The 22,325-nt window shown below is 44.8% G+C and overlaps 1 protein-coding gene across 2 annotated transcripts in view; it reads left to right on the top strand.

The window, feature by feature from the left end:
* Window positions 1-18,654: 18,654 nt before the first annotated feature.
* PIGG (phosphatidylinositol glycan anchor biosynthesis class G) overlaps window positions 18,655-22,325 on the top strand; it is a 74,427-nt gene continuing 70,756 nt past the window's right edge. The window contains exon 1 of one of the 2 annotated variants that reach the window (XM_041395942.1): window positions 18,655-18,726. In XM_041395942.1, the coding sequence (XP_041251876.1) occupies window positions 18,699-18,726 (28 nt within the window). In that variant the 5' untranslated portion in view covers window positions 18,655-18,698. Of the gene's footprint in view, window positions 18,727-19,076; window positions 19,321-22,325 lie in introns of those variants that run through there. The other variant, XM_041395941.1, reaches the window with a different exon arrangement.

The following is a 22,325-nucleotide window of genomic DNA, read 5'->3' as shown; positions in this document are numbered from 1 at the left end:
CATCCAGTTATCGATGGTGAAGCAATTTATTTTTGGAGCAGTGAGCATGAATAAGAAAGCAGCCCGGCACTCTAGGAAATGTGTGCTGAGGCAGAGCCCTGTTTTCAGGTATGTGGCTTTTGCAGAATTATCTGCTTATCTATCTCTGCAACTCCAATGTCAGAGTCTTCTGAAATAGTGGTGATTTATCTATTTTTCTCACTATGGAATTTTTTGAATTCTGTAGGCGTTCCCCTGGCATTAAATACTGCTGCAGTTGTGCCTCCACTTATCTCTTTAGCTTCAATTCAGGTTTCCACAGCAGTGACTGGCCAGTGCTGTGGGATCCCTGGTTTGGGCAGATGTGTCTCTTTGGGGACACATGGACACCATGTTTCTTGTGTCACCTGGGCTGTGCTCCCAAGCCAGGCCCAGGAGTGGGTCTGCACCAGGCCACAAGCCTTCAAGGAGGACAGAGAGGATTTCTGTGGCATTAGCAAGGTGCAGCTTTCCCAGCAGGAGAGTTTAGTAAGAAAATTATGCTTTTCATTTCTGCTTCTTTCTAAAGGGCAGAATAAATATTGATGTGCTAGTAAGGTCCAGCTGAGCTGTCTGAATAATCCTCTAATAAATTGTACAATAAAGAAGTGAATTCAGTAGGAGATAAGCTGTTTACACTGATCTGTAATTGATCTCTAGCAAATAACACATGCAGTTAGAATCTTTCTTTCTTTTAATATGGACATTTCAGCCCTGGGGACATGGAGGATGAAATGACACAAGCCGTTTCCTGCCCCTCTGCCTGTAATATCATAGTTTGTATAGTCACCAGGACCAGGAGCAGTGGGAGCCATTGCTGGCCAGTTGAAGGCTGAGGTTCTGCATAAGCAGCATGCAGCTACACAGACCAGGGACTGATATCTCAAAATAGCAGAAATACCTCACTAGGCAGAACTGGTTCTGCTCCTGCTGCTGCAGACTTGACACCAGGAGCTGACAAAGGAGCTGGCTCTGCATTGCTGCAGGGGAGCTGTTTGCAGAAGCTTGCTTTAGGGCTAAGAGAGGCTGCTGCAGGAAGAAGGGCAGCTCTGGGGTTCTGGGTGCCTGCTGGGGTATTGGACCTCTGACTTCAGAGCAAATCTTTTGGAAGCAAGGCACGTGATACGTGCTAGGAATCTGCACGCTGCTTCCCCAGGGATCCTGAAATAGTTCCACCCTCTGTCATGTGGTCTGGACCCCTGGGAGTCAGTCTTTGAATGGTTATTCTTTTGGCTCCAGGGCTATCATATCCTGGGCTTTCTGGAAATTTCATACAGTATCTGTGATGCTGAGAGCCTGAAGCATTGGAACAGCTGACCATGAAAATGCAGGTCTAATCATTCAGCATCAGAGAGGGAATCTGCCCTTCTCCAGGGACTCGTGTCAGGCTAACAAACCTTTTTGTACCATGGGACAATGAACTGAATAAAAGGACTTGGGTGCCTTCAACCAGCCCTCTATGATCTCATGCTGTTTCCTCTGATATGCCTCATGCTTGGCCAGGAGGCCAGAGGAACCCGCCTGTCCTGTCCTGGACAGGAAACCCTGTCCCAAATGTCTTGGAGAGGCCTGTCCCTGCTCTTCTTCCTGTCACAGCAGCTACAAGGCAAGGAACACCATGTTCTCCTTACAGTCCAAAGTTGTACTTCTCAAGACTTCTACACACCCTTCTGCAACAGACCCACCTCTGTGTCATACAGCAGCACAAGAGGCCCTACTACTCACCCTGGTTTTTCTTTGGTCACAGAGGGACAGGCACTCACAGGTTTCCCTCCTGCTGCCCAGCCTGTGACAGCCGTGCTGAGCTGTAGGGCATGACACCTTTTACAGCTTCTCACCCTCTGCTGGGTTTGAGGGCGCAGGGTTTGTGCCTAGCAGTGAGCACTGGTTATGCTTTGGCCCCAGAACAGGTTTTATGTGTGCCCTTTGGAGTCCTGGTGCGTGTCCGGGTGAAAGGCTTGTTGGGTTGCAAACGAGCCCTGGGTCGATGCACGCTGTCAGCAGGTGCTCCTGCCATCGCACAGCTCGGTCTGCCTCCTCCAGAGGGCACGGGCTTAACCTGCCGGGGAGCAGAGCCGCAGGGATGCAGAGCACGTTGCCATACGCATGGCCAGTTTCAGTGCTAGGAAGGCTTTATTTAGAGCCTGTGAAATGAGATAAGCCAGACAGCGTTATGTTGGTATCGGTGGACAAAAGAACTGGAAGTAAGGGCTCTGCGTAACAGCAACAACAACAAAAAGATGTATCAAGTCTGATGTTAGATGATTCATAAAATAATTAGCGTTTCCAAGTATGTCCTAATTTCAGACAAAAGTGAAAATACAACAAGATGAGCAGAAAATGATGGGTTATGCTTTTAGAACAAGGCACTTTAATTGAGCCAGATGGGCCCAGATGTTTCCTCACACTCTGACTGAAATGATCACCTATTCAAAAGGATGTGTTGTAGGAGAAACTGTAACAAAGATGCAAGAGGAAATTTTCCACAAGCAATAAATATATTAAGAAGACTTGAGTTAGCTCTTACTGCGCTGGTGAGGCTAATTGTGTGTGAAAATAGGAACATTTCATGCTGACTTAGAGTTCCTTGCTGCTGCTAACACTTCAGCTTGTATTTTGATCCAAGAAAGACATTATAATCACTCTCCTCTCTCATCATATGGTTTTTACTCCAGGTCTCCTTTTGGTCATCTGCTCTTTCTGTTCCTGGTTAATGCAAGCAAATCTCTCCTCTCTGTGCTTCAAGCTTTCCTGATGAGGTTGATAACAGTGGCTGTTTTTCTTCGAACCTGCTTTTAGAGTATCAGTTTGAAGTTGCACCTCAGAGAAATGGTTTTATATGGTTGCAACATTTGACATAATCAACCTAACCAGAGATCTCTAAAGAGTGTTTCACGCTGTAAAGGCCTCCCTTCTTCCCTGCAGATGCATTTGAAGCTGCCAAGGGATTCTGTGTTTGTGAGGAGGTGTAAAGCACGTATGCACTCATGCAGATGTGCCCACACAAGAAAATGGAAATTTAAGACTACAACACTAGGAGACTTTTTGGTATTAGGAAGATATTGAGGCCATCAGTTCTGGAATGGGTCTGGTGATGCTTTATCTGTCTGTCCTGAGTGCTCCCTTGTTCCCTGCACTCCACCTCACCCTCTTGGCTGCAGTCAGTCACAGTGGTATGAGAAAGAAGGCTTGGTTTATTTTTCTGCTCAGGTTCGCTTTATTTTTTGGCTGTGGTGCTCAGGTGCACAGCTGCGTGGAAGCTGTCCTTGGACAGCCCTGGCTGCATAGCTCAGTATCCTGTTACTCAATCCTCTGCTTTGCTGTCCTTGTCCTTCCCTTTAACAGCTCAATCCCCTCTCAGATAAACAGAACATACAAAAATGACACAACAGGGGGGTGGCTGGGAAAGTGAGGAAACCAAGTTCATCACTGTGAAAATGGAAACCTCAGAAGTCTGGGAGTCAATTCTCTTTTTCTAAATGCTCTCAGAGTGAGGAAAAGGAGCCTCTCCCACGTGGCCTAATCTTCAAAGTGCTCCACTGTCAGCCCCTGCACTGGATCTTTGGCTCTTACAGCCCCACCACATACATAGAAGGAGCGATGGGCCTTGGATGACATGGGGGTAGGGCTTCTGTCTCTTCAGAGAGGTTCACTGGGAGCTGTGTACCCCTCCTCCATCAGCTGTATCTCAGTCTAGCTCCGCTGGAAAGGAAGGCAGGGTACAATTTTTTAGTATTTCACTAATTAACATTGCAGAACAATGTTTCTCTCTCAGGCACACCTGACCCAGCTCCTCCACTGTTAGGAACTAGCTCCTGCTCAGGCTGGCAGAGCAAAAACCTCCCATGAGATCCAGTCATTCCTCCTCTTCCTTGCATGATGAAAGTGTTAGTCCCACGGACCTGGGTTTGCTTTACAGCCAAACAGGAGACTGCTCCCAATGACTAACTTAAGGCAGCAGGCTTCTCTCCACGTGCCTCAAACACTGTTGCAGATTTGCAGAGGACCTGCACAAACATAGTGCCCAAGATAGTGCTTGAGGCGTGAGAAGCTGCTGCATCCATCAAACAAACCACGTTCTTATTGGGAAGGGATTCCTAAAAGGAGGGCAATGGAGAGCTGGACAGCAGTACTCACAAACCTTTCTCTGGAGGCTTGTTCCTCCTTAGCTTGGCCCGTTTCCTCTGAGCCCCCAGTGTGCACAATTGGTGTTCTGATTCTTGCTGTGGAGGCCTGTTTGCATCTCAAATTGTCTAGAGCTGTATCAGTAGCATAATAGTCCCTGAGGTGAATTGTCTTATAGGTTCTATTCTTCATATAAGAAAAGCCTAAAGTCACTCTTCAAATCTGTGCTCTGGATCCCTGTATTGTTGATTAACCTCTGAGAGCCCCAGGGGGCAGAGCTCATACACATGTTCAGTTGTTTCAAGCAATGCTAGAAGCACACAGCTGTTAAAAGAATAATCTTATGCAGGTAGTAACTCCTCACCATCCCCTCACACCTGTTACTTAGCTTACAAAATCTCATTTCTGCTGATGGGAATAAAGAGCATTTGTTTTTTCCCCCCATTTTCAGTAGGTTTCTGGATAGGAGTTAGTTGTGCAGAAACAAAAATTACACAATTTCCTGGCCTGATCTTGGTGTAGGAGGCAGTACCCGCCCCACACTCTCCCTGGGCAGCTGCAGCACTGAGTGCATCAGCAAAATACAGCTGGGAGGGAGGTATAAAGGCTCCTTGGGCATTCTCAGGCATTATAGCTGCACAGAGACATAAACCTGCCTTGAAGCAACCCTTGGTAGCTGTTTACCCTGAGCTATTGCTACCACTGGACCTCAGAAATGAGGGAATTTAGGAAACAGATCTCCCCAGGTAACCACCAATCCTTCCTTAAGCTGCTCTGTTACAATGCACAGAAGTACATGAACTGCAGCTCCCAAATGTAGAGTGCTTTTTGCATGCACCCTGGGATGTGGGAACATCATTCCCTCAGCTTCGGCTGAGAAAACCTTACTGATGAGCTGGACAACCTCTCCTTTGTGACTGCATCACAAGCTTTCATTGGTTTTGTTTTTTTTCCCTTGGAAATAGAGGGCAGCGAGCAGATGAAATAAAGACAAATTGCAGTGTTGTGAGTGGTTCCTCAGCAGATTCACAGAAACTCTCCCAGGAGTGCAAAAGCTGTTCTCAGATCTCTGGTTTATGTTGGTATTTGAGCACTTAGCGTATGTGATACTGCAAGAGTCACTGAATCCTAATCAAAGCAACTTTCAAAAAGAGAGAAGCTGCTTGACTATGAATCTGGACACCAGGGGTTCAGGCATTTTGAACCCTGGCATTCAGCAGCTGTTACCTAGACGGGATCCCTCTAGGGGATCTGGTATTTCAGAGAACTCCTTTCAAAGCAAGAGTCAGTTGTTAAACCAGGCACGGGGGAGTCTGAATATTTATTCAACCTTATCTCTGCCCCTTTGAGCGTGACACAGCAGCTCCCTATTGTGAACATCCACCTGCTGTCATGTTACCTGCTTCAGCTTGGACAGGGAGTTGTGTTCACAGAAATCCTAGGAAGCAGTTTTTCCTATGCTGAAGACACCGCACTCTGCTTTCTGGAAGCACAGAAACAGGCAAGAATGTATTTGGGCACTCTAGTTTCTTCCAAATATATGTACATCCCACTACTGCTGATAAAGGAATTGGGTTGCCTCACTGGCTACAAACACAGGTTCTTGCATTTTTTTGCATGCAGAAACAAAAATTCTTTAGTAGTTCTTAATTTCTAAAATCATTTTAGTTCATCATGAGTTGTACAATGGTAAAATCTTCCAGTAAAAATAGATTACCTTTGTTGTTGTCACTGCCTATTTAGGACATGCCTTCTCACATGGGACACATGTCAGAAAACGCAAAAAGAAACTTTGCAAAAACCAAACCAAAACACAAGGTGAAGTCACTTTTATTAATGTGATCTGGCTAGCAGCAATATGGTGTTGAACAAACACAAGCCATTGATAAATGAATGATGACTGGCTCTTGGCCTGTGAAAGGAAATGCCTGCCTTGTCACTGCAGTTGAGATGGCTCCCAATAATGGCTCTGGTTCAGTCCTGGAGGACACTTACAGTATGTGGGATATGGTCAAAATGAAAATGTCATGAGTCCTCATCACCACAGGCAGCTGCACTTTGGTGTGTCCTGGGTTCTGCAGAACCAGGGCTTTTTGCTGCTCCCAAAGTATTGGTGAATCCTCTTTTGTGAGGGCACCCACATAGTTAAAAGGCCTATTCTTTTACCACCTGAAACCCATGCACAGTCTGAGCCCTCTTGTCTCCAAAGGCCCTGGGAAGGAAATTGGCTTTAAATGGATGTTTGAAGGCTGCCAAGCAGTTAGCAGAAGTGGTGTCTTCAAGTCATGCCCACTGCAACCCCTCCTGCACACTGGGCTGGGAAAGTGACCTGCCCGTGTGCTGTCATGGGGTGCCTGTGAACCTGCTAGGAATTATGAGGGGCTCTGCATGTGCTCTTTCGAGGGGCTTTGCAGGGGCCAGGGAGAGTGAGAGGAGAGGATCTGCACTCTCTGGCCTGGAGCAGAGCCCTGAGACAAGGTGGTCTGGCAGCAGTGTATGTGCCCCCCTCCCCCTGTCCCACCATCACAGGGACTTGCAGTATCTGGAAGAAAATATACCTGAGCACCTCTACCAGAAACACATTTCTGAGGGTTCCCCTGAGGAGAAACTCCTGATTTGGGTCAATGCTGCTTTCTGCATCTTGCAAACAACTATTGTAAGGATGTGACCTATTTCTGTGTACCACCTGAAACAAGTCAAGTACCCTCCAAAACATCAGAGAAACTTCTGCCACCCTGGATTATCTGTGCAACAGATCCTGCTCTAACAACAGCATCCTGTCTTCCTCCTTTTTCTCAGGTCTAACAGTTAGTAGGACTCCCATGAGTCCTTCTGTTTCAACAATATGATAATCATTCCCTCTCTGCCCTACTTCTAGGCTTTATGGTATTCAGAAAGGTTAATAGTTCAATTCCTAAAGAGCTGAATACATATTTCTTTTGTATCTGAGGAACTGAATAAAACAGAAGGTGAGTTGTTTTTTTTTTTTTTTTTGAGACTGTATATTGGGAACAATCTAAAACTTGTTATTCTAGTTCCCCTGGTATCCTGCAAAGAAGTTCTACCAGCAAAAAGCATATTTTGCCAGCTGGTGTGTAGCATCTGTTTTGTCTATGGTTAACACACTTTTTAAACAACACTCCTTTGTGAAAACAGAGGATGTAGCATCACTGTGCTGGACAGGAGGGGTGTCAAACTGTCCAGGGAGCTGGTGCAAGAAGGAGGAGCAGTGGGGAGTGCAAGCATGGTCTTGAGAGCCTCTGTGAACATACCCACGGCTGTGCCTTAGAGAGGATGCTGAGTGAAACTTCCCCAAGGACCTCTGGCAACTCTGGCTGAAGCTGAGAGGAGTTACTGAGTGCTGGTATGACATGCGTGCCATGGATCTACCTATCCTACCTGGAAACTGCTGCAAGCTGGAGGGAATTAATTTACTATTGCCTTGATTTCTGTTTATCTGATTATGAGTTTTCTCAAGAGCAGGTTGTTCAGTGCCTGTTCTGACAAAAATCTGTCCCCAGCAAGATTCATCGTATCTTCACACACCATAGTGAGTGTAGCCACAACAGAGAGATGGTCGAAACATCACTTATGTTTGTTCAGACTGAGCAGGAAGGTGGGAAAATGGGGGTCACTCCACCCTAGTGGCTGGATTACTTGCTCTGCTTCCCTTTCATAGGTAAGAAGGAGAGAGGTTAGCACCTAAAGTTCTCACTCCAGTCTCAGCAGGCTTAGCATCAACGTCAGGCAGTTTCATGAGGATGCCGATCATGTGCTATTGTTTTAGCAGATTTCCCAGGTGCTGGTCTCTGGATAAGAACTCAATTCCAGGGGTTAGCTCACGAGAAGGCAGACTTTGCAAAGAAACTGAACTTAGAAATTATGTATTAAAAATGAACAGTGTATTGCAGCAGGAGAATTGAAATTAATGCATTATAAATAATAAATAGAATAAATAGCATGGATTTAAATCCTATAAATATAACAGAAGGGAATACTTGTGTACTGAACATTTTGAAATCTTGAAAATGTTAAAATACCACAGATGGGTAGCCAAACATTGCAGAGACTTCTGATGCAGCTCAATTATTTTAAATTTGGTTTTACAAGAGCTAGCCTGGATTGTAGGCAGTCTGAGGGTAAAAGTAAAAAAAAAAGTCTACGTTACTTCCATAGCTTCTTACTGAAGACCACATTGTCTGATTCCTCTTTCCTCTTTGATCCAGCTTAAACTGAAGGTCTTAACATAATACTCATAATCCTTCAAAGAAATCTAAGGCTCTGAAAGAAATGCAAAAATTTATTGCCTTTGCTACTTTCCTACTTCCCTTTTTTTGTATATGCAGCTTGGGATTAAAAGCAGCTGCTCTTGGTTTTTGTTTGCACAACACCCAAGTCAGCAGATTTGGTCCATCTCTGGGTTTTCTATATTCTGCTGAAAAGCCTGCATTTTCTAGGCAACCATCAAGCTTGCATTCCCGCAGGAATCCAGACTGAATCTGCCTGCCTGAAGACAGCAGCAGGTGCTTTGTTCTTGCACCCTCCTTTCCCTCATGCCACTTCTGAAATGACATAGCTGTCTTTACAAGAGATCTCTGCTTCCATTTGTATCATCTGCACCAGCCTGGAAAGCCGTATATTCCCACTGCTTGTACAAACAGCTACATGGTAGTGCTCACTGTATCCCACGACAGGGGGACTGGAGCCAGATGATCTTTCTTGTCTCTTTCAACTCAAACCATTCTGATGAAATCATTCTGTGATTTTACTGCAGTCCTTAAGCAAAATCTCAGGCACTCAGATGAAAAGAACTGCTTTAAATGGGGGATCACTGCGCCCTGGAGGCTTTGTGAAATAAACTTCTGTTGTATAGCATAGTAAAACAAGAAGCTCTGAAAGCATTTCACCATTGGTGCTATATCATATTGTCCTTTCCTTGATTTCTTGTTTCCTACAAGCTTCAAATGAAGAAATTCTTTCTATCAAGAACATAGAAGAAAGCTGCTGCTTGACCACAGCTCTTGAATTTAGAGATGTGTTGGTGTTCCTTTGCTGGAGCAGTTCTGACTGTTAATAGAGCATTGTGTGCCACGCAGTGCCTGACCCCAAGACTAGCCACATGTAAATAATCAAAACTTCCCGCAGAATGAAGTTCTGCTCATTCTGAGTGAAAAAGCAGGTCCTTCATTAACTTCATTGCCTTTTGCTCATGCTATTTTTATGAGAGTAGTCCCCAGATGGCACTGTTTGGTCACTTAATGTGATTATTTCTTGTCTGCTTTTTTAAACATTCATATGCAATGTAGTCGTTGAAGAAACACTACAGATTCTCTCCATACAGAAGGAAGGGACTGCTTCCTAGGAGCCATGGCTTGATGGTGGGATTATTTATTTCTTCTTGTTTTTAGAGTCTCCCTCACAGAAACGGCTTCACTCTTTTTGAATGTCAGTGTTCCACAATTCTCTGCTCTCCAGGAGCCCTTTCCTCCTACAACATATCTCTCTTGCCTTAGAATTTCTTCAAGTATTGCAGGCAGCAAGAAGCTGACAGCAAGGCCCTGCTGTACTTGCTAGGTGGCATATCCTGAAGCATCATACTCACAACCTGCCATCCTTCTTTGCAGCTCCAGGTTCCCATCCTTATACTCTCAGGGGTGTTTATGTTTCTTTCCTTTTTTTAATGTCTTTTTTTATGACTGCTTCCATTTTTACATTCCACACCTCATTCCAAACTTCAACTACTTATTGGAAAACCAAGGTGACTTTGATACATTTTTCTCCAGACAGAATTTCAAGCTGGTAAGGGACTTCTAAACTGTAAATAACTACTAAGATTGCTACTGCTATGATTTGAGAAAAAGCCAAAGAATAATTTTTCTTGTTGCACTCAGTGCTCAGGAAGGGGACCCAGAACCAGATAAAAACAGGGTAACACAATGGACAGAAATAGCAGGGGAAGGATGCCATCCATAGTGGCAGTGAAACCTGTTCTTGGGTGGAAAGAATTAAGTTCCTCATCTAGTAAGGGAAATTATGAGCTTCAGAAGGAAAGAATGTGTCTATTCAGTAAAATCATGTTAACACAACAAAGTGAGTGAGACAGATTTATAGGTACTCTGCTTGGGATTCAGAGGAATAGCTGATTAATAGAAGTCAAAGGTGCTGACTGCAATAGCCCATTTAGAGATAGGACTGATCTGTGTGCTCATTGAAAGCTTTCAAAATTTATTAAAATGGACACAAAACTACTGGTTTTTTTTTTTTTCCTTTTTCTACTGTTAGAGCACTGGTGAACTTTGAACATCCTCAAAAAGCTCAGCTGGGTCCATGTTGCTGAGACCCAAGCCTCATTCTCCATGTACATTTTGAGAACACAGGCACTGAGAACAGCCTAAGTAAGGGAGAAATCTTGCTTAAGCTTTGTTTCATTTGATGGATATGCCAGAAGCTGTCTTGGAAATGGGAAAAAAAAAAAAAAAAAAAAAAAAAAAAAAAAAAAAAAAAGCTCAGACAAGGAAACTTTTTCAGTTTACTAGTGCAGATAAGATTAACAGCCTGCAATTAGATGTAAGCAGTTCTTGACTTATTTACTCTAGAAATAGGGTTTACAGGCTTATAATGTCTATATGTGTCACTGTCAGTCCATCTTAACACTTTATTCCCCTTATCAACTACAAAGAAACATGCAGAGAGGCAGCAATATTGTATGACTTGAGGACACAGGGGCTGAGTAAGGTAGAGAGGACCTGGAAGGCTGGAAGTAATATTGAGCCCCTCAAAATTTGGGCGTCTCAAGATCTGAATCAAACACTTCACAATTTTTTTTGTTGTGGTCAATCAGTAGATATAGCTAGGCAGTTATGACTAAGCAATTGCATTGTGAACATTATAAGCTTGGCTAGTGTTTGTTTTAGGGAAAAGGGAAGACAATCCCAAGATGAATGGCCTGTCTGAATGACAGCCACCAGCAGTAAGGTCAGGACTGAGCAGTCACTGGGAGAGAGTTAATTCCAGCAGTGGACCATCAACTCAGTGAGCACCTACTCCAAACAGACCCCAGAGTCAGACAGAGGGAAGAACTGCACCTGCAGACTAATTAGCATGGCAAATAGGGGGTTGAGTACCAATTAGTTAAAGTCACGTAACCTGTGAGCAATGAATGCTGATGCTTTGTTTGTTAAAATGTACAAATGCTGTAAAGTTTTGATGACTAGGGAGCCAGTCTTTTGTGGGCTACCACCCTGCTCCCTCCTTTGCACAAACCTGAATAACAGGTAGAAATACCTCGCCTGGGTGTGTGAGTTGGTGCTATGCAACAGGGAAGGAGCTGGAGGTTGGCGCAAGAGAAGCACTAAAGCAAAATTCTGCCTTATTAGACCTTACGGATCCATGAGACATCATAATTGGCTCAATTCGGTGGGGCAAACAAGAGGTCCAGCCATATAACGAAATTAAACTCTGGAAAATCTAGATGGTTTTGTTTTTCTGCCTGGCGCTCTAATCTTGGCCTGGCTGCAGGGGTCAGGTGTGAACACAGGTAATGGAAATGTGGTAATGCAGATAGTCTGTCTAAGGATCTTACTTACCTTGGGTGACACTGCACCAGGCATGGCCCCCTGTGACCATTCAGGCCGGTCAAGTTCCCTCTGATCCCCTATGCTCCTTCACGGGGTGGGCAACAGCTGACAGCTCCCCACCTAGAAAACACACCACTCTGCCATTGCAGAAGCAAGCTGGGAAAACCCCCAAATCAATGGTCTTGAAGAGCTAGTTGATTCAGGGCATGGATGAGAGAGGGCCCAGGTGTGATGTCTGTGACCCATGAAGGAGCAGCTAGATTTTTCCCACAGGGCAGGAAATGGGTACATCTGCATGGCAGGCTGTTACTCTGTGATAAAGCTATCAGAACAAGAAATCCTAGGTACACAGCACTGGAAAAAAATTATCCTGAAACTACAAACACTTGAAAACCTTTTTCAGAATTTACTGATACCAGGGCTTGATGCTGATTAATTACCCTCAGTGACTAAAGACAGCTAAGTTGCTGTTTCTTCCCTCCTCACAAACACTTTTGCTTTGGATAATTTACCAGCTGACAGTTTCCTGTTTTCCTGACCTCCCTGCAGCCACTAACACATCTTATTAAGGCCCTTGTACAGTTTCAGCTTCTCCCTTGGCGATGACTTGGCTATCCAGCGTGAAATTTGACAAAGTGCACACTTCAGCTAGCAAGCGCACCAACAGCCTGCACTCTCAACACCTGCCAGCCTTCCTCACTCTCTGCTTTCTTAGCCCAGACAGCTGAAGAGCGTCTGAGCATTAAGATGAGCAGGCTTATGATGCTGCTTGGTACAGCACAGCAATTCCCTGCAGTGAAAAGCAACACATAAAGATCTCTCTCCTGGAAACAAGTGCATGAGGAAACATCAGAGAAGGTGGTTTCTGAAACAAGAAGTGCTTATGTTATATTTTGGTATTTTTTAACACAGTGTAGTGTTTAGCTAGTAAAAAATACCTAGGCCTAAGGTAAATAAACGCAGTGTCATTGAACACCTGGCACCTGCAGGTGAATCACTTAAAAATGAAGGCTTCAGCTTAGAGAAGGGAAAGATGTGAGGCAAGAAGTCTAAGAAGATAAAAAAAATGCTTTACTAGGATATTTTAGGAAGGTAATTTTAGTAAAGTCATATGTCATGGAAGAATGTAGCTACATTTCCTATTTTATCATTGTAATTGTTTATCACCATTGATCGCAGGAACACAGGAAGAGAGGATTTCTGCAGCATGAGAAATTCTCAGTAGGATAAAGACCATGTGACTAAAGAAAGCCCTATAGCACTAGGCATATCAGGCAAGCAAGGAGGATTGGAGGGAGTCGAAGTCATCACCTGCATGCTGAGTATAATGCACTAATGTCATGGAGAAGCAGTAGCTAAGGAGAAAAAGAGACAGTCGGATTTCTTGCAGCTGCAGGGAGGAGTTGCTGGATTCCCTGGTAACCAAGATGCAAACATTTGCTTGTTTTGCACATGTTTCTGGATGTGATGCTTTGGCACCTGATAGGGAGTCAGGTTACACAACAGGCAGTTTCCTTGATAGGGGAACTGACAATGTCTGTTTGCTGTTTCAAATCACCATTAAATCTGGAAAAACCTAGTATCACTGGATTCCCTGTTCATTACCTCTCCAAAAAATAGCTAAGGCTGTCAGGAAGAGCAGGAGAGAGATAGGAAAGAATGTGGGATTAAAGGAGGGTAAAAGATAAGCAAGATAAGTGGGTAAAATTGTAGGGAGGAGAGATTATGGTTAGTTTTCATGTGTCATGAAAAGATGTTGCTTCAGCTGAGCCCTGATTTGGCTCCATCTCTCAGTGCCTGCTCTGAAGCTAGATGACTGGCATTACTCCAACTTGTGGAGTCTGCTGACATTTGGGGGAAGTTTCAGACATTAATACTACCAGAATCAGTCCACCTTAAGTGGTTTTGGAAGTTTTCCTTGAGGTTTTACTCTTTTTCATTCATGTTTTAACCAGTTAATTTAGACTGAATGAAAAACTTACCTTGGGTCGGCATCCCATGATCTGTTCTAATCAGCAGCAGATATGGGGTTCATGCTCAGTGACCCCAGTTTATGGCTGCAGCTCTGAAAGAACCTGCCTGGGTGAGTGCACAAAAGCAGCTCTAAAGCCAGGGCTTTCTTAAGCAGGAATGACTAGCTACATCTCTGCACAACCCTGTGTAGAGGAAGAGGGATGCATATATTGCTACTAAACCGTGCAAGATTTGAGTGCAAGGCTCTGGGGGGAAACTAACAAGCAGCTTCTTTCTCCAGTTAGTTCTTGCTCTGCAGCTTTGCTTCCCCTTCAGAAGCAAGTAACCTCATACTGCGGCAAGTAACAAGTGTACAGAAACAAACCAGGCTTTGGCTCCCTACAGCTCACCAGCTCAGGGGTTATCAGGGGTTATCTTCTTCAGTGATCCCTAGTAGCCTCAATCTCAAATCCCATAAGCTCTTCAAGCAGGGTTTCCAAAATAGCTAAATCTGAAGGCAGACTTTGGTGCATGTGTGCACACTTGTGTGTGTGTGCGCACAAAGACAGACAATCAATTATTTGATGTGGATAAAGTTATTGAATTATTTCTTAACATATTTTTTCCTAACTGAAGAAAGTCCTGTTTCGTCTCAGATTTCAGAAGCTGGGTTCACAATGCAGGGCTTTTGCTTTGTCTTTTGCCTCAGCAATTACAAATCTCTGGAGGTTTTGCAGTGTACCAGAATGGAGGAGGGAGAGTCACACTTCAGCAGACAGTCTTTTATAACCTTTTCTGATGTTTTACTGTGTCTTAAATACAGCAGAGACCTGACATACATTCAAATTGCCATGTACTGAAGATTGGAAAAATGATAGGAGATAAAAAATTACTATGTGTCCTTCTGAATTTCTAACTACATCACAGTGCTTTCAGAGTGTCAGATCACCTTGGGAAGTCTCGTTTTTTATTACAGTTTCACTTAATTTTGAATTAATTCTTCCCCACACCCCTTGCATGTAAAAATGATTGCTTTTGCTTCTACATGCCAATTTTGCTACTGTCCATACTCCTGCTCCACTTGTGTATTCTCCAATAAATATTAAATGTATTAGGGACAAGTTTAAGAAGCATCACTGATTACAGAAAAGAGATGTTTTGTTTAAATGCCTTGTTTAAACCATTGGCATGAGGTGTTCACATATCTGACATTGTCAGTGTCAGAAGAGATGTGCAAGAGATGTGCATAAACACACATTCAGATGTGAAATCCTGTTAAATTGGGCCCAGAGAGGAGAATAACACAGGCAGTTCAAAAAGCAAGGCGGTGAGCTGCAGATACCCAGAACTTATCAACAGCAGGTAAACAGGCCTGAGAGCAAAACTACAAGGGATTATTCAAAATAAAGCTAAGTAAAAGAATGGAAAATTTGAAAAAAAAAAAAAAAAACAACATGAGAAAACTGACTGCATATTGTCTGTATTTGAAACTAAGGAAAAGGGAAGATAGGGCCTGTTTCTCTAGTCAAATTGTGAAACATAAGAAATGAAAGAATCAGGAGAGAAGGAGCTGGGGAAGCAGACATGCTGAGTGCTGACCAACAGGCAGTGTTTCATTAAGTGGTGGCAGAGGACACAGAGACTGTTGGAAGGGGGCGTGCTCTTCCCCCATTGGACATACCAATTTTTTATCTTATCTAGTTTTTACTAGTTGACTCAGTAAAGAAAAGCCTGAGGGATGCCAGAGTGACTAACAATATCACCTGGCTGCTTTAAATGCTGGTGGCAAAGAAACTCACCAAAATGTGCTCCTACCAGTTCCTACATTTGCCTCTTGAAGACAATGCTTGGTTGGCTTTCAGTCTGCTAATTTCTCAGCAGATTTGGAAAATGCCTCTAGAGATGCTTTGCACAGAGCACTAAATTCCTTCTTCTTCCTCAACACACAGAGATGTAAATTTGCTTGAGTGGCTCTTCACAACAGCAGCAGTAGCAACATGCTCTCCTGCAGGGAAAGATGCAAATTAATCTCTGTCCTGGATTGCCAAGCAAATTGTATTCTATTTGCCATCTGTATGGCAGTTGTCTTCTGTTAAGTGGGCAGTTTTCCTTATCTCTTCCACACCCACTCCTCACTCTGGAGAGACATCTGCTGATAACAGGCTATGGAACGTCACTGCCATGACTGATAACAACTACAGCACCCCATTGTGAGATGCCCCGCCCAGAGGGAGGAGCCAAGCATTCCTACCCAGGTATAATCTGGAGATTCTGGAATGCCAGGACAGGTTCTCCACTGGATTTCCCAGAGGAACAGCAGATGTCTCTTCCACTGGATCTTTAGAGGAAGGCTACACCTTTCTACAGGATCCCTGCTCCAACAGAACCACATCTGACACTGCAGGAGGACTGCAGCCACAATTCCAATTGGACTGCTACCAACACCCTGTCCACCAGGGTGTCAGGTTGTGTTCTGACTCTGTTGGTGTTGTTTTAGTTTACTGCATTGTTTATTTTATCTTTTTATTTTCTTCCCTAATAAAGAACTGTTATTCCTGCTCCCATATTTTTGCCTGAGAGCCCCTTAATTTCAATTTTACAATTGAGAGGGAGGGGGTTTACATTTTTCTACTTCAGGGGAGGCTCCTGCCTTCCTTAGCAGACACCTGTCTTTCAAAACTCCCACAGGGATGGGTTGTGCTGTGTTCTAAAATGTTTGCTGGCTCTGATGAAACAAAAGCCTTCTGAATCACATGAAGTGCACTATAATGCACCTTTCCAGACATTCTGGCACGAACCTTTAACCTTCCAAAGGCTATTTAAGTCAGCCAGTACCCCTCGACATAAATTGGTGCATGCAACACTGATTGTGTGCTTACAAACTGGGAAGCACACCAACACTTCTTCTGAATGCTCACGAAATCACCAGCTCTCAGGGCATAAATGTGTTATGCACAACAGAGGAGGTTATACCCAAGAGGCTGTAAAAGGGCCACAGCAGCGCACAGCAGTGATTGTCAATATCTTATGTTGTAACATGCTTGTAGACTCACAGACAGACAGATTTAAAGTCTTGTACAACACTCAGGATTCTCCCTGTATTTGACCCCTGCAGTTAAGTGCTACAGTAATGGATTTGAAAGCATGTTGCTGCAAGAACTTGCCAAATGGTGATGGTACTCAGTAAACACACAGCGATAGGTCCCAGGGAGTGTGAATCACATGCTAGATACTGTTTTTATGTCTGTAGAGAAATCCTTTTTCTGAATGCAAAAATTCTGGTCTGCTGTGGGAATTTGAAGGTTTGAATGCGGGAGAAAGATGCAGTTTGGGGAATTTCCACTTATTGAAAGGGAAAGTAAGCTTTACACATGAAATAAAAAGAAGGCATACATTTCTTAGATGTTCTTCTTCTGTTTTGTGATGAATAAACATTGCCTACATTAGGTTGGTTTATATTTGTTAGGCAACCTTTCCTAGTTTCTGGTTGGAGAGTCTCACAAATTCGAAAAATACCCATAAAAAAAGCAACCAATACAGTTTCTCAATACAGTACAAATAATGTAACTTTAAGGCATATTACCTAAATCCATTTTAATGTTTGAATACAATGGACCAAAGTTGGTTTTTGCCATGTCCTACTGTTTCAAGCAACATTCCTTGTATATTTTTTTCTGAATTTCATTGCACTTCCCATAATCAGCTGAAGTTAATTACTGAATACTAACTTTCCTGGGCCCTCAGAGTTGTGCTTCTGCAAAGAAACAAGTGAATAGTGTCCACAAAAATACAATTTCTTTAAAAAATATTGGTTTTGGATCATCTCAAGAAATGAAAATGCTATCAGTATTCTCAGTAGAGGCATGAAGTGGTAAAAGTGGCCAGAAAAAGCACTGCATAAGTAGCATAGTGCGCAGAGATGCTCATACGTAAAGAGCATGAATCCACAGGACTCAAGCTCCTTGATTTTTTCTCTGTATTTGGAGACCCTACGAAAGGCCAAATACAAAGCTGTTATCCTCAACCCACTCACACATGCTTCTCACGTCACAGCAACTTTGCCTTGTGGCAGGAGTTGCAAAGCCCAGAATTAACGGCTGGACAGTGAAAGTGGCAGTAAAACCACAAGTTGACCAACTGCAGCAGGAAAACATTTCTCAAAGCACGGTACAACGCATTTGGCCTGAGTTTACACAAAACAGATCATGCTTTGTGCTGAGGGAAAAGACCCAGCAGGAAAATCAGCCTGGGGTCTGCTCACATGGTTCTCGCAGGGTCACACGGGAGCACAGGCACACAGCTGTGGGTGATGGCTGCAAACAGGTGCCATGCCAGCAGCAGACTGTGGCAGTGCAGCTTTGTCCTGAATGACCACAGCCAGACACATCCCGGTGTGGAAGTGCAGCTGGCAGGCTGCTGTGCTGGGAAGGTCAGGGAAAACGTGCCACTCACAGGCAAAGCCAAGGACTTGTGTACACTGCAGAAACATGTGCCACATCTTCCCAGCACAGTGCTGGGCCATACATAAACTGCCTGGGTAGAAATGAGGAGCAGTTTTCTCTGGGACATCAAAATTTTGATGCTATCTTCCTATTTCAGTATACATAGACCAGTATAAACTCTGCTTCACTTTGCAGAGTGTCTTTGGTTTCCTTTTCAGAAAATTTAAATTTAAAACTTACTTCTCCTCATCTTCTGACATTATCTGCCTGCCATAGTCCATTGCAACGGAAAGCCTGAGAAACACCATTATTCAGTTTTATTAAGAAGTGTGTGTTTGCGTGGGGAAAGATTCTGCTTGCCAAACACCCGCAGCAGCCACTGTCCAGGACTCCTTCCTCACCTGCCAAGCATTCTTTGCTGCAGCAATCCATCGAACCTCCTTTCCGCTCCCGCCGGGGAAGGCGGGGTGGGGAAGCGGGGTGGGATGAGGGGCTGGAGCGCGGGCTGGGGGTGTGGGACGCGCGACCGTGACGCGGGAGTGGCAAGCGGGGGCTGGAATGCAGAGATGAGACACGGAACGGGATGTGGGCCCCAGAGGCGAACGGCGGAGGTGGGACGAGGGGCTCGGGGGTGGGCCCAGGAGGGGGGACGCAGGCCCAGGAGGCGGGTCCGGAGGCGGGATGCGGGATGCGGGAGCGGAAGCGGGTCCGGAGGCGGGATGCGGGGGCCGGGAGCCGGAGGCGGGTCCGGAGGCGGGATGCGGGGGCCGGGGGCGGGGCCGGGAGGAGGGCTGTGGGGGCGGAACGAGGGGCTGTACTTCCGGTTCGGTGTTGCCCTTACCCTCTCGCTCAGGGGCTGCCAGCCGCTGGCCAATAGCGAGGCTTGGCGGAAGAGCGTGTGGTCGCTGGTTGGCGGGCGGCGGGCCGGAGGCGGGGCTAGGCGGGCGGGGCGGGGCGCCGCGCCGCAGGTGCCGCCGCGGAGAACCGGCGCAGCGCCGGCTGGGGCGGGCCGGGTCGGTGCTGCTGTCGCCGGTGCCGAACCAGGATGCGGCTGCGCTCGGGCGTGTTCGCCTCCTCCTGCCTCCTCTTGCAGGCCTTGGGCGTCGCGCTGTTCCTCCGCGGCTTCTTCCCGGTGCCCGTCAGGTCCGTGCCCCGCAGAGAGGCCCGCGCGGACCCGCCCGCCGAGCCGGCCCCGCCCGGCCCAGGTAACGCGAGCCGCTGCCGGGCGCGCCCCGTCCCTCGGTGTCGCGGAACATCTTGCTGTAGCGCCCTCGTCTTTCCAGACCGGTTTCCCGAGTAGTTTAGGACTGAACTGGTTTTCACGTAGTTATGGATCACAGGCAGGAGTACCTGCTCGCAGTCGAAAAGCCTCAGGCGTCAGCTGTCACTTTTTGGAAGGGTGTGTTTTCCTGTCGTTTTGTTTCCCTCTCCCTGACTGATGGATCCGTGATACCCGGTCCTGTTCAAGGGCAGGTTGCTTGCATTCAATGGTGCCGCCTTAGCTAAAACGCCTCGCGCGTTTCCTGTGATCATTCGCTGGCTGTGCTGTGCCCGAGATTCATTGTTTCTGTGGTGTGTGAATGTCGTAATGCCACCTCAATGAGACTTTTAACACCTCAGTAATGACAAAGCAACTGTAGTGATGCAGGTTGCAATATGTACAGTATTGCCATCCATCACCATTTCTGTGAAATCACTGTCTTTACAAGTCCTGCTCCGTTCCAGAGCTGAATTGTGAAAACAGAATTTTCAAGAATCTTTTTAAGGAGCCTGTAGAGGACATGCTAATAAAGTAGTTGTTTCATATGTTCAGTCACAAATTGTACTAAAGTAATGTGAAGAGGACTGTGTACTTGAGGGACTGTTTTTCACCAGTTTGGAGCTTGTGGGATGAAACTTCAGGTTCACTTGGCAGCTGGATAGAGTAATATTTTGCTCATACAAAACTCTTGATTGGGACACCAAGTTATGGCTAACTTTTTGGAGCAGGACTGTAACTGCCAAACTGGGTCTTCAGCTGCTTGATATTTACTGTTAATTCTTCTGAAGTGTGCGATGTTATGGCTGTAGGGACAGGCTTAAATTGCAAGACACAGTGGAGAGAACAGAAGGTTGTGTGGTTTAGAGTGTGGTGTGCTGGTACTGGTTAAGCAGGAACACTGAAAGAATCTAATCTGGTAACAGACTGAATGGTTTCTGCTGAAAGGCAGGTTGATTTTCAGCTGGAGTTTAACAAGACTATCACTATATATTTGTTAGGCTGCTGTGAGTGAAATATTGCATTCATGCGTGATTATTAGCAGAAGACTTATGTAGAAGGAGACTGGGTGGGAAGGAGATGTCAGACAATTTGGTTTTGAAAGGACTGTTTTGTGTTGCAGAGTGGAAGTGTGTGCCACAGGGCTCTATAAGCAGTTTAAATTTAGGCATGTCACCAGCAAGGCTAGGTGTGCTAGGCGAAAATTGAGTGACAGTAGGAGAATACTTTCGGTAGTACTTGGTTACAATGTGCTTGCAGAGTTATGTCTGGATGATAATGTCTAAAGGCAGGGTATTGCTTACTAAACCATGATGCAGAAAGCTTTCAACCTACTTTAGACCTATTCAGAAAACAATATTTCTCCAGTGCTTCTTTAACTCCTGAATGTTTCATTTTGTGAGTCCTGACTGCTTTTGAGTGCATGCTGTCTTGCCTGTTAGAAGGCTGTGATACTGAATGCTTGCAGCACACTATTGTAACAAGATCTTGGTAAGAAAACCTGTGGTTTTCTTCACAGAAGTTCAAGTTCATTCATAGAGTAACTGTTTTCTAAGTAACCCTGGCAGAGATAAATAAGCGTGCTGCACGGCAAGACCTGGACAATGTGTTGCTTTAGCTATCTTACAGTAGGTATTTTCACATGGCTCGTAAATGACTCCAAATTCATTTGAACTTCTCAGCGCTTTGACTTTCTGATAAATCACACTGCAGGAGGAGGTTAGGAGTAGGGCATATGTGTTTGTGATGTGAACATTTTTGGTGTGCAGCAAGCTTTCTTTCACTAAGCAGTGGATAGGGGAAAGATGTAACTAACAGAACATTTGATGGTGCCATCTTGTTTTTCATGGAGAGCCAAAGCATACCTGATAAGTTGATAATTCAAGTCCCGGAAAAAAACAAAATTATAAATTTAGTTAGAATTGCTAGCAGTCAGCATTTTGTTGTTGAGATTTCCTTCTTCTCCCTGCTGTGCCCTGCTCCCCCATTTCTTGATCTGGAAAAATTGCTAGCAGTAACTACTCTGTGAATGTCAGTTATCACAGTCGCGTATCTGTGTACCCCAAAAGAAAATTTCTCAGGTTGTTTTTGATGTTGCTGTGTTAGGCACAGCATTATCTGCAACGTTTCCAAATTGTCAACCGCTTTTGCAGAAAAAAAAACTTTGCTATAAAGGATTGTAAACCCCCTAACTTTATATAACGCATTTACTGAGCAGTTGATTCAACACAATGGTGTCTGGGTAGAGGCCTGCGGGTAGGCTACATTCTGCTTCCATTTTGCCCTTCTATGTTTTTTCCTGATAGAGAAATGTGACCTGTAGAGGTTGGAGCAAAAATGCTGCTGTAAGACCATGAATGTCACCATGTGGACCAAGTTCAATGCAGATGAAGAGTTGCTGTGGCCAGAATTAAGTCCATGCAAGAGAAAGAGGTGGGCTTGAAGGCATGGCATTGCCTACTACTTGATGCACAGCAGCATTTTTTTGTTGCCACCTCTATGTTCAGGGAATTCTGGAGTTGCATTTTGGCCCTGCAGCTGCCATCACTGAGCTAGCCTGTCATACAGTCTTCTACCTTGAAGGTAGTGAATGTGCATAAATCTATTTCATACAAGTTTCAGTGAAACTATCTCTTTCTTCGTAATCTTCCTTTTATCTTATGGTGAGATTTCATACAGAGGCATTGTTTTTGTTGTGATGTGCAAGACTGGGTATTAGCACAGGTGAATGCTTTGTTGTTTTTCTAACAGAAGTTGTCTGTCAGATACAATTAGTTCAACTTTACTGAAGTAAAAAGAGAGAAGGTAGCAACCATTCCTTCTTATTACTTTGAACACTCTCAGTTTCAAAACTTTTCCTCAGTTTTCTCAATTGCATGTGACGCATTCCTTTCACATCATGTTTTACTTTCTAGAGGTGGTATTGGAGTTGTTGTGTTATTCCTGTGCTGG

The sequence above is a fragment of the Onychostruthus taczanowskii genome, unplaced genomic scaffold, assembly GCF_017590055.1.
Source record: "Onychostruthus taczanowskii isolate IOZ18803 unplaced genomic scaffold, ASM1759005v1 scaffold121, whole genome shotgun sequence".
In the NCBI taxonomy this organism is placed as follows: domain Eukaryota; kingdom Metazoa; phylum Chordata; class Aves; order Passeriformes; family Passeridae; genus Onychostruthus; species Onychostruthus taczanowskii.
Note: the sequence above shows the minus strand (reverse complement) of the source record. Positions and strands in the feature narration are given on the sequence as shown.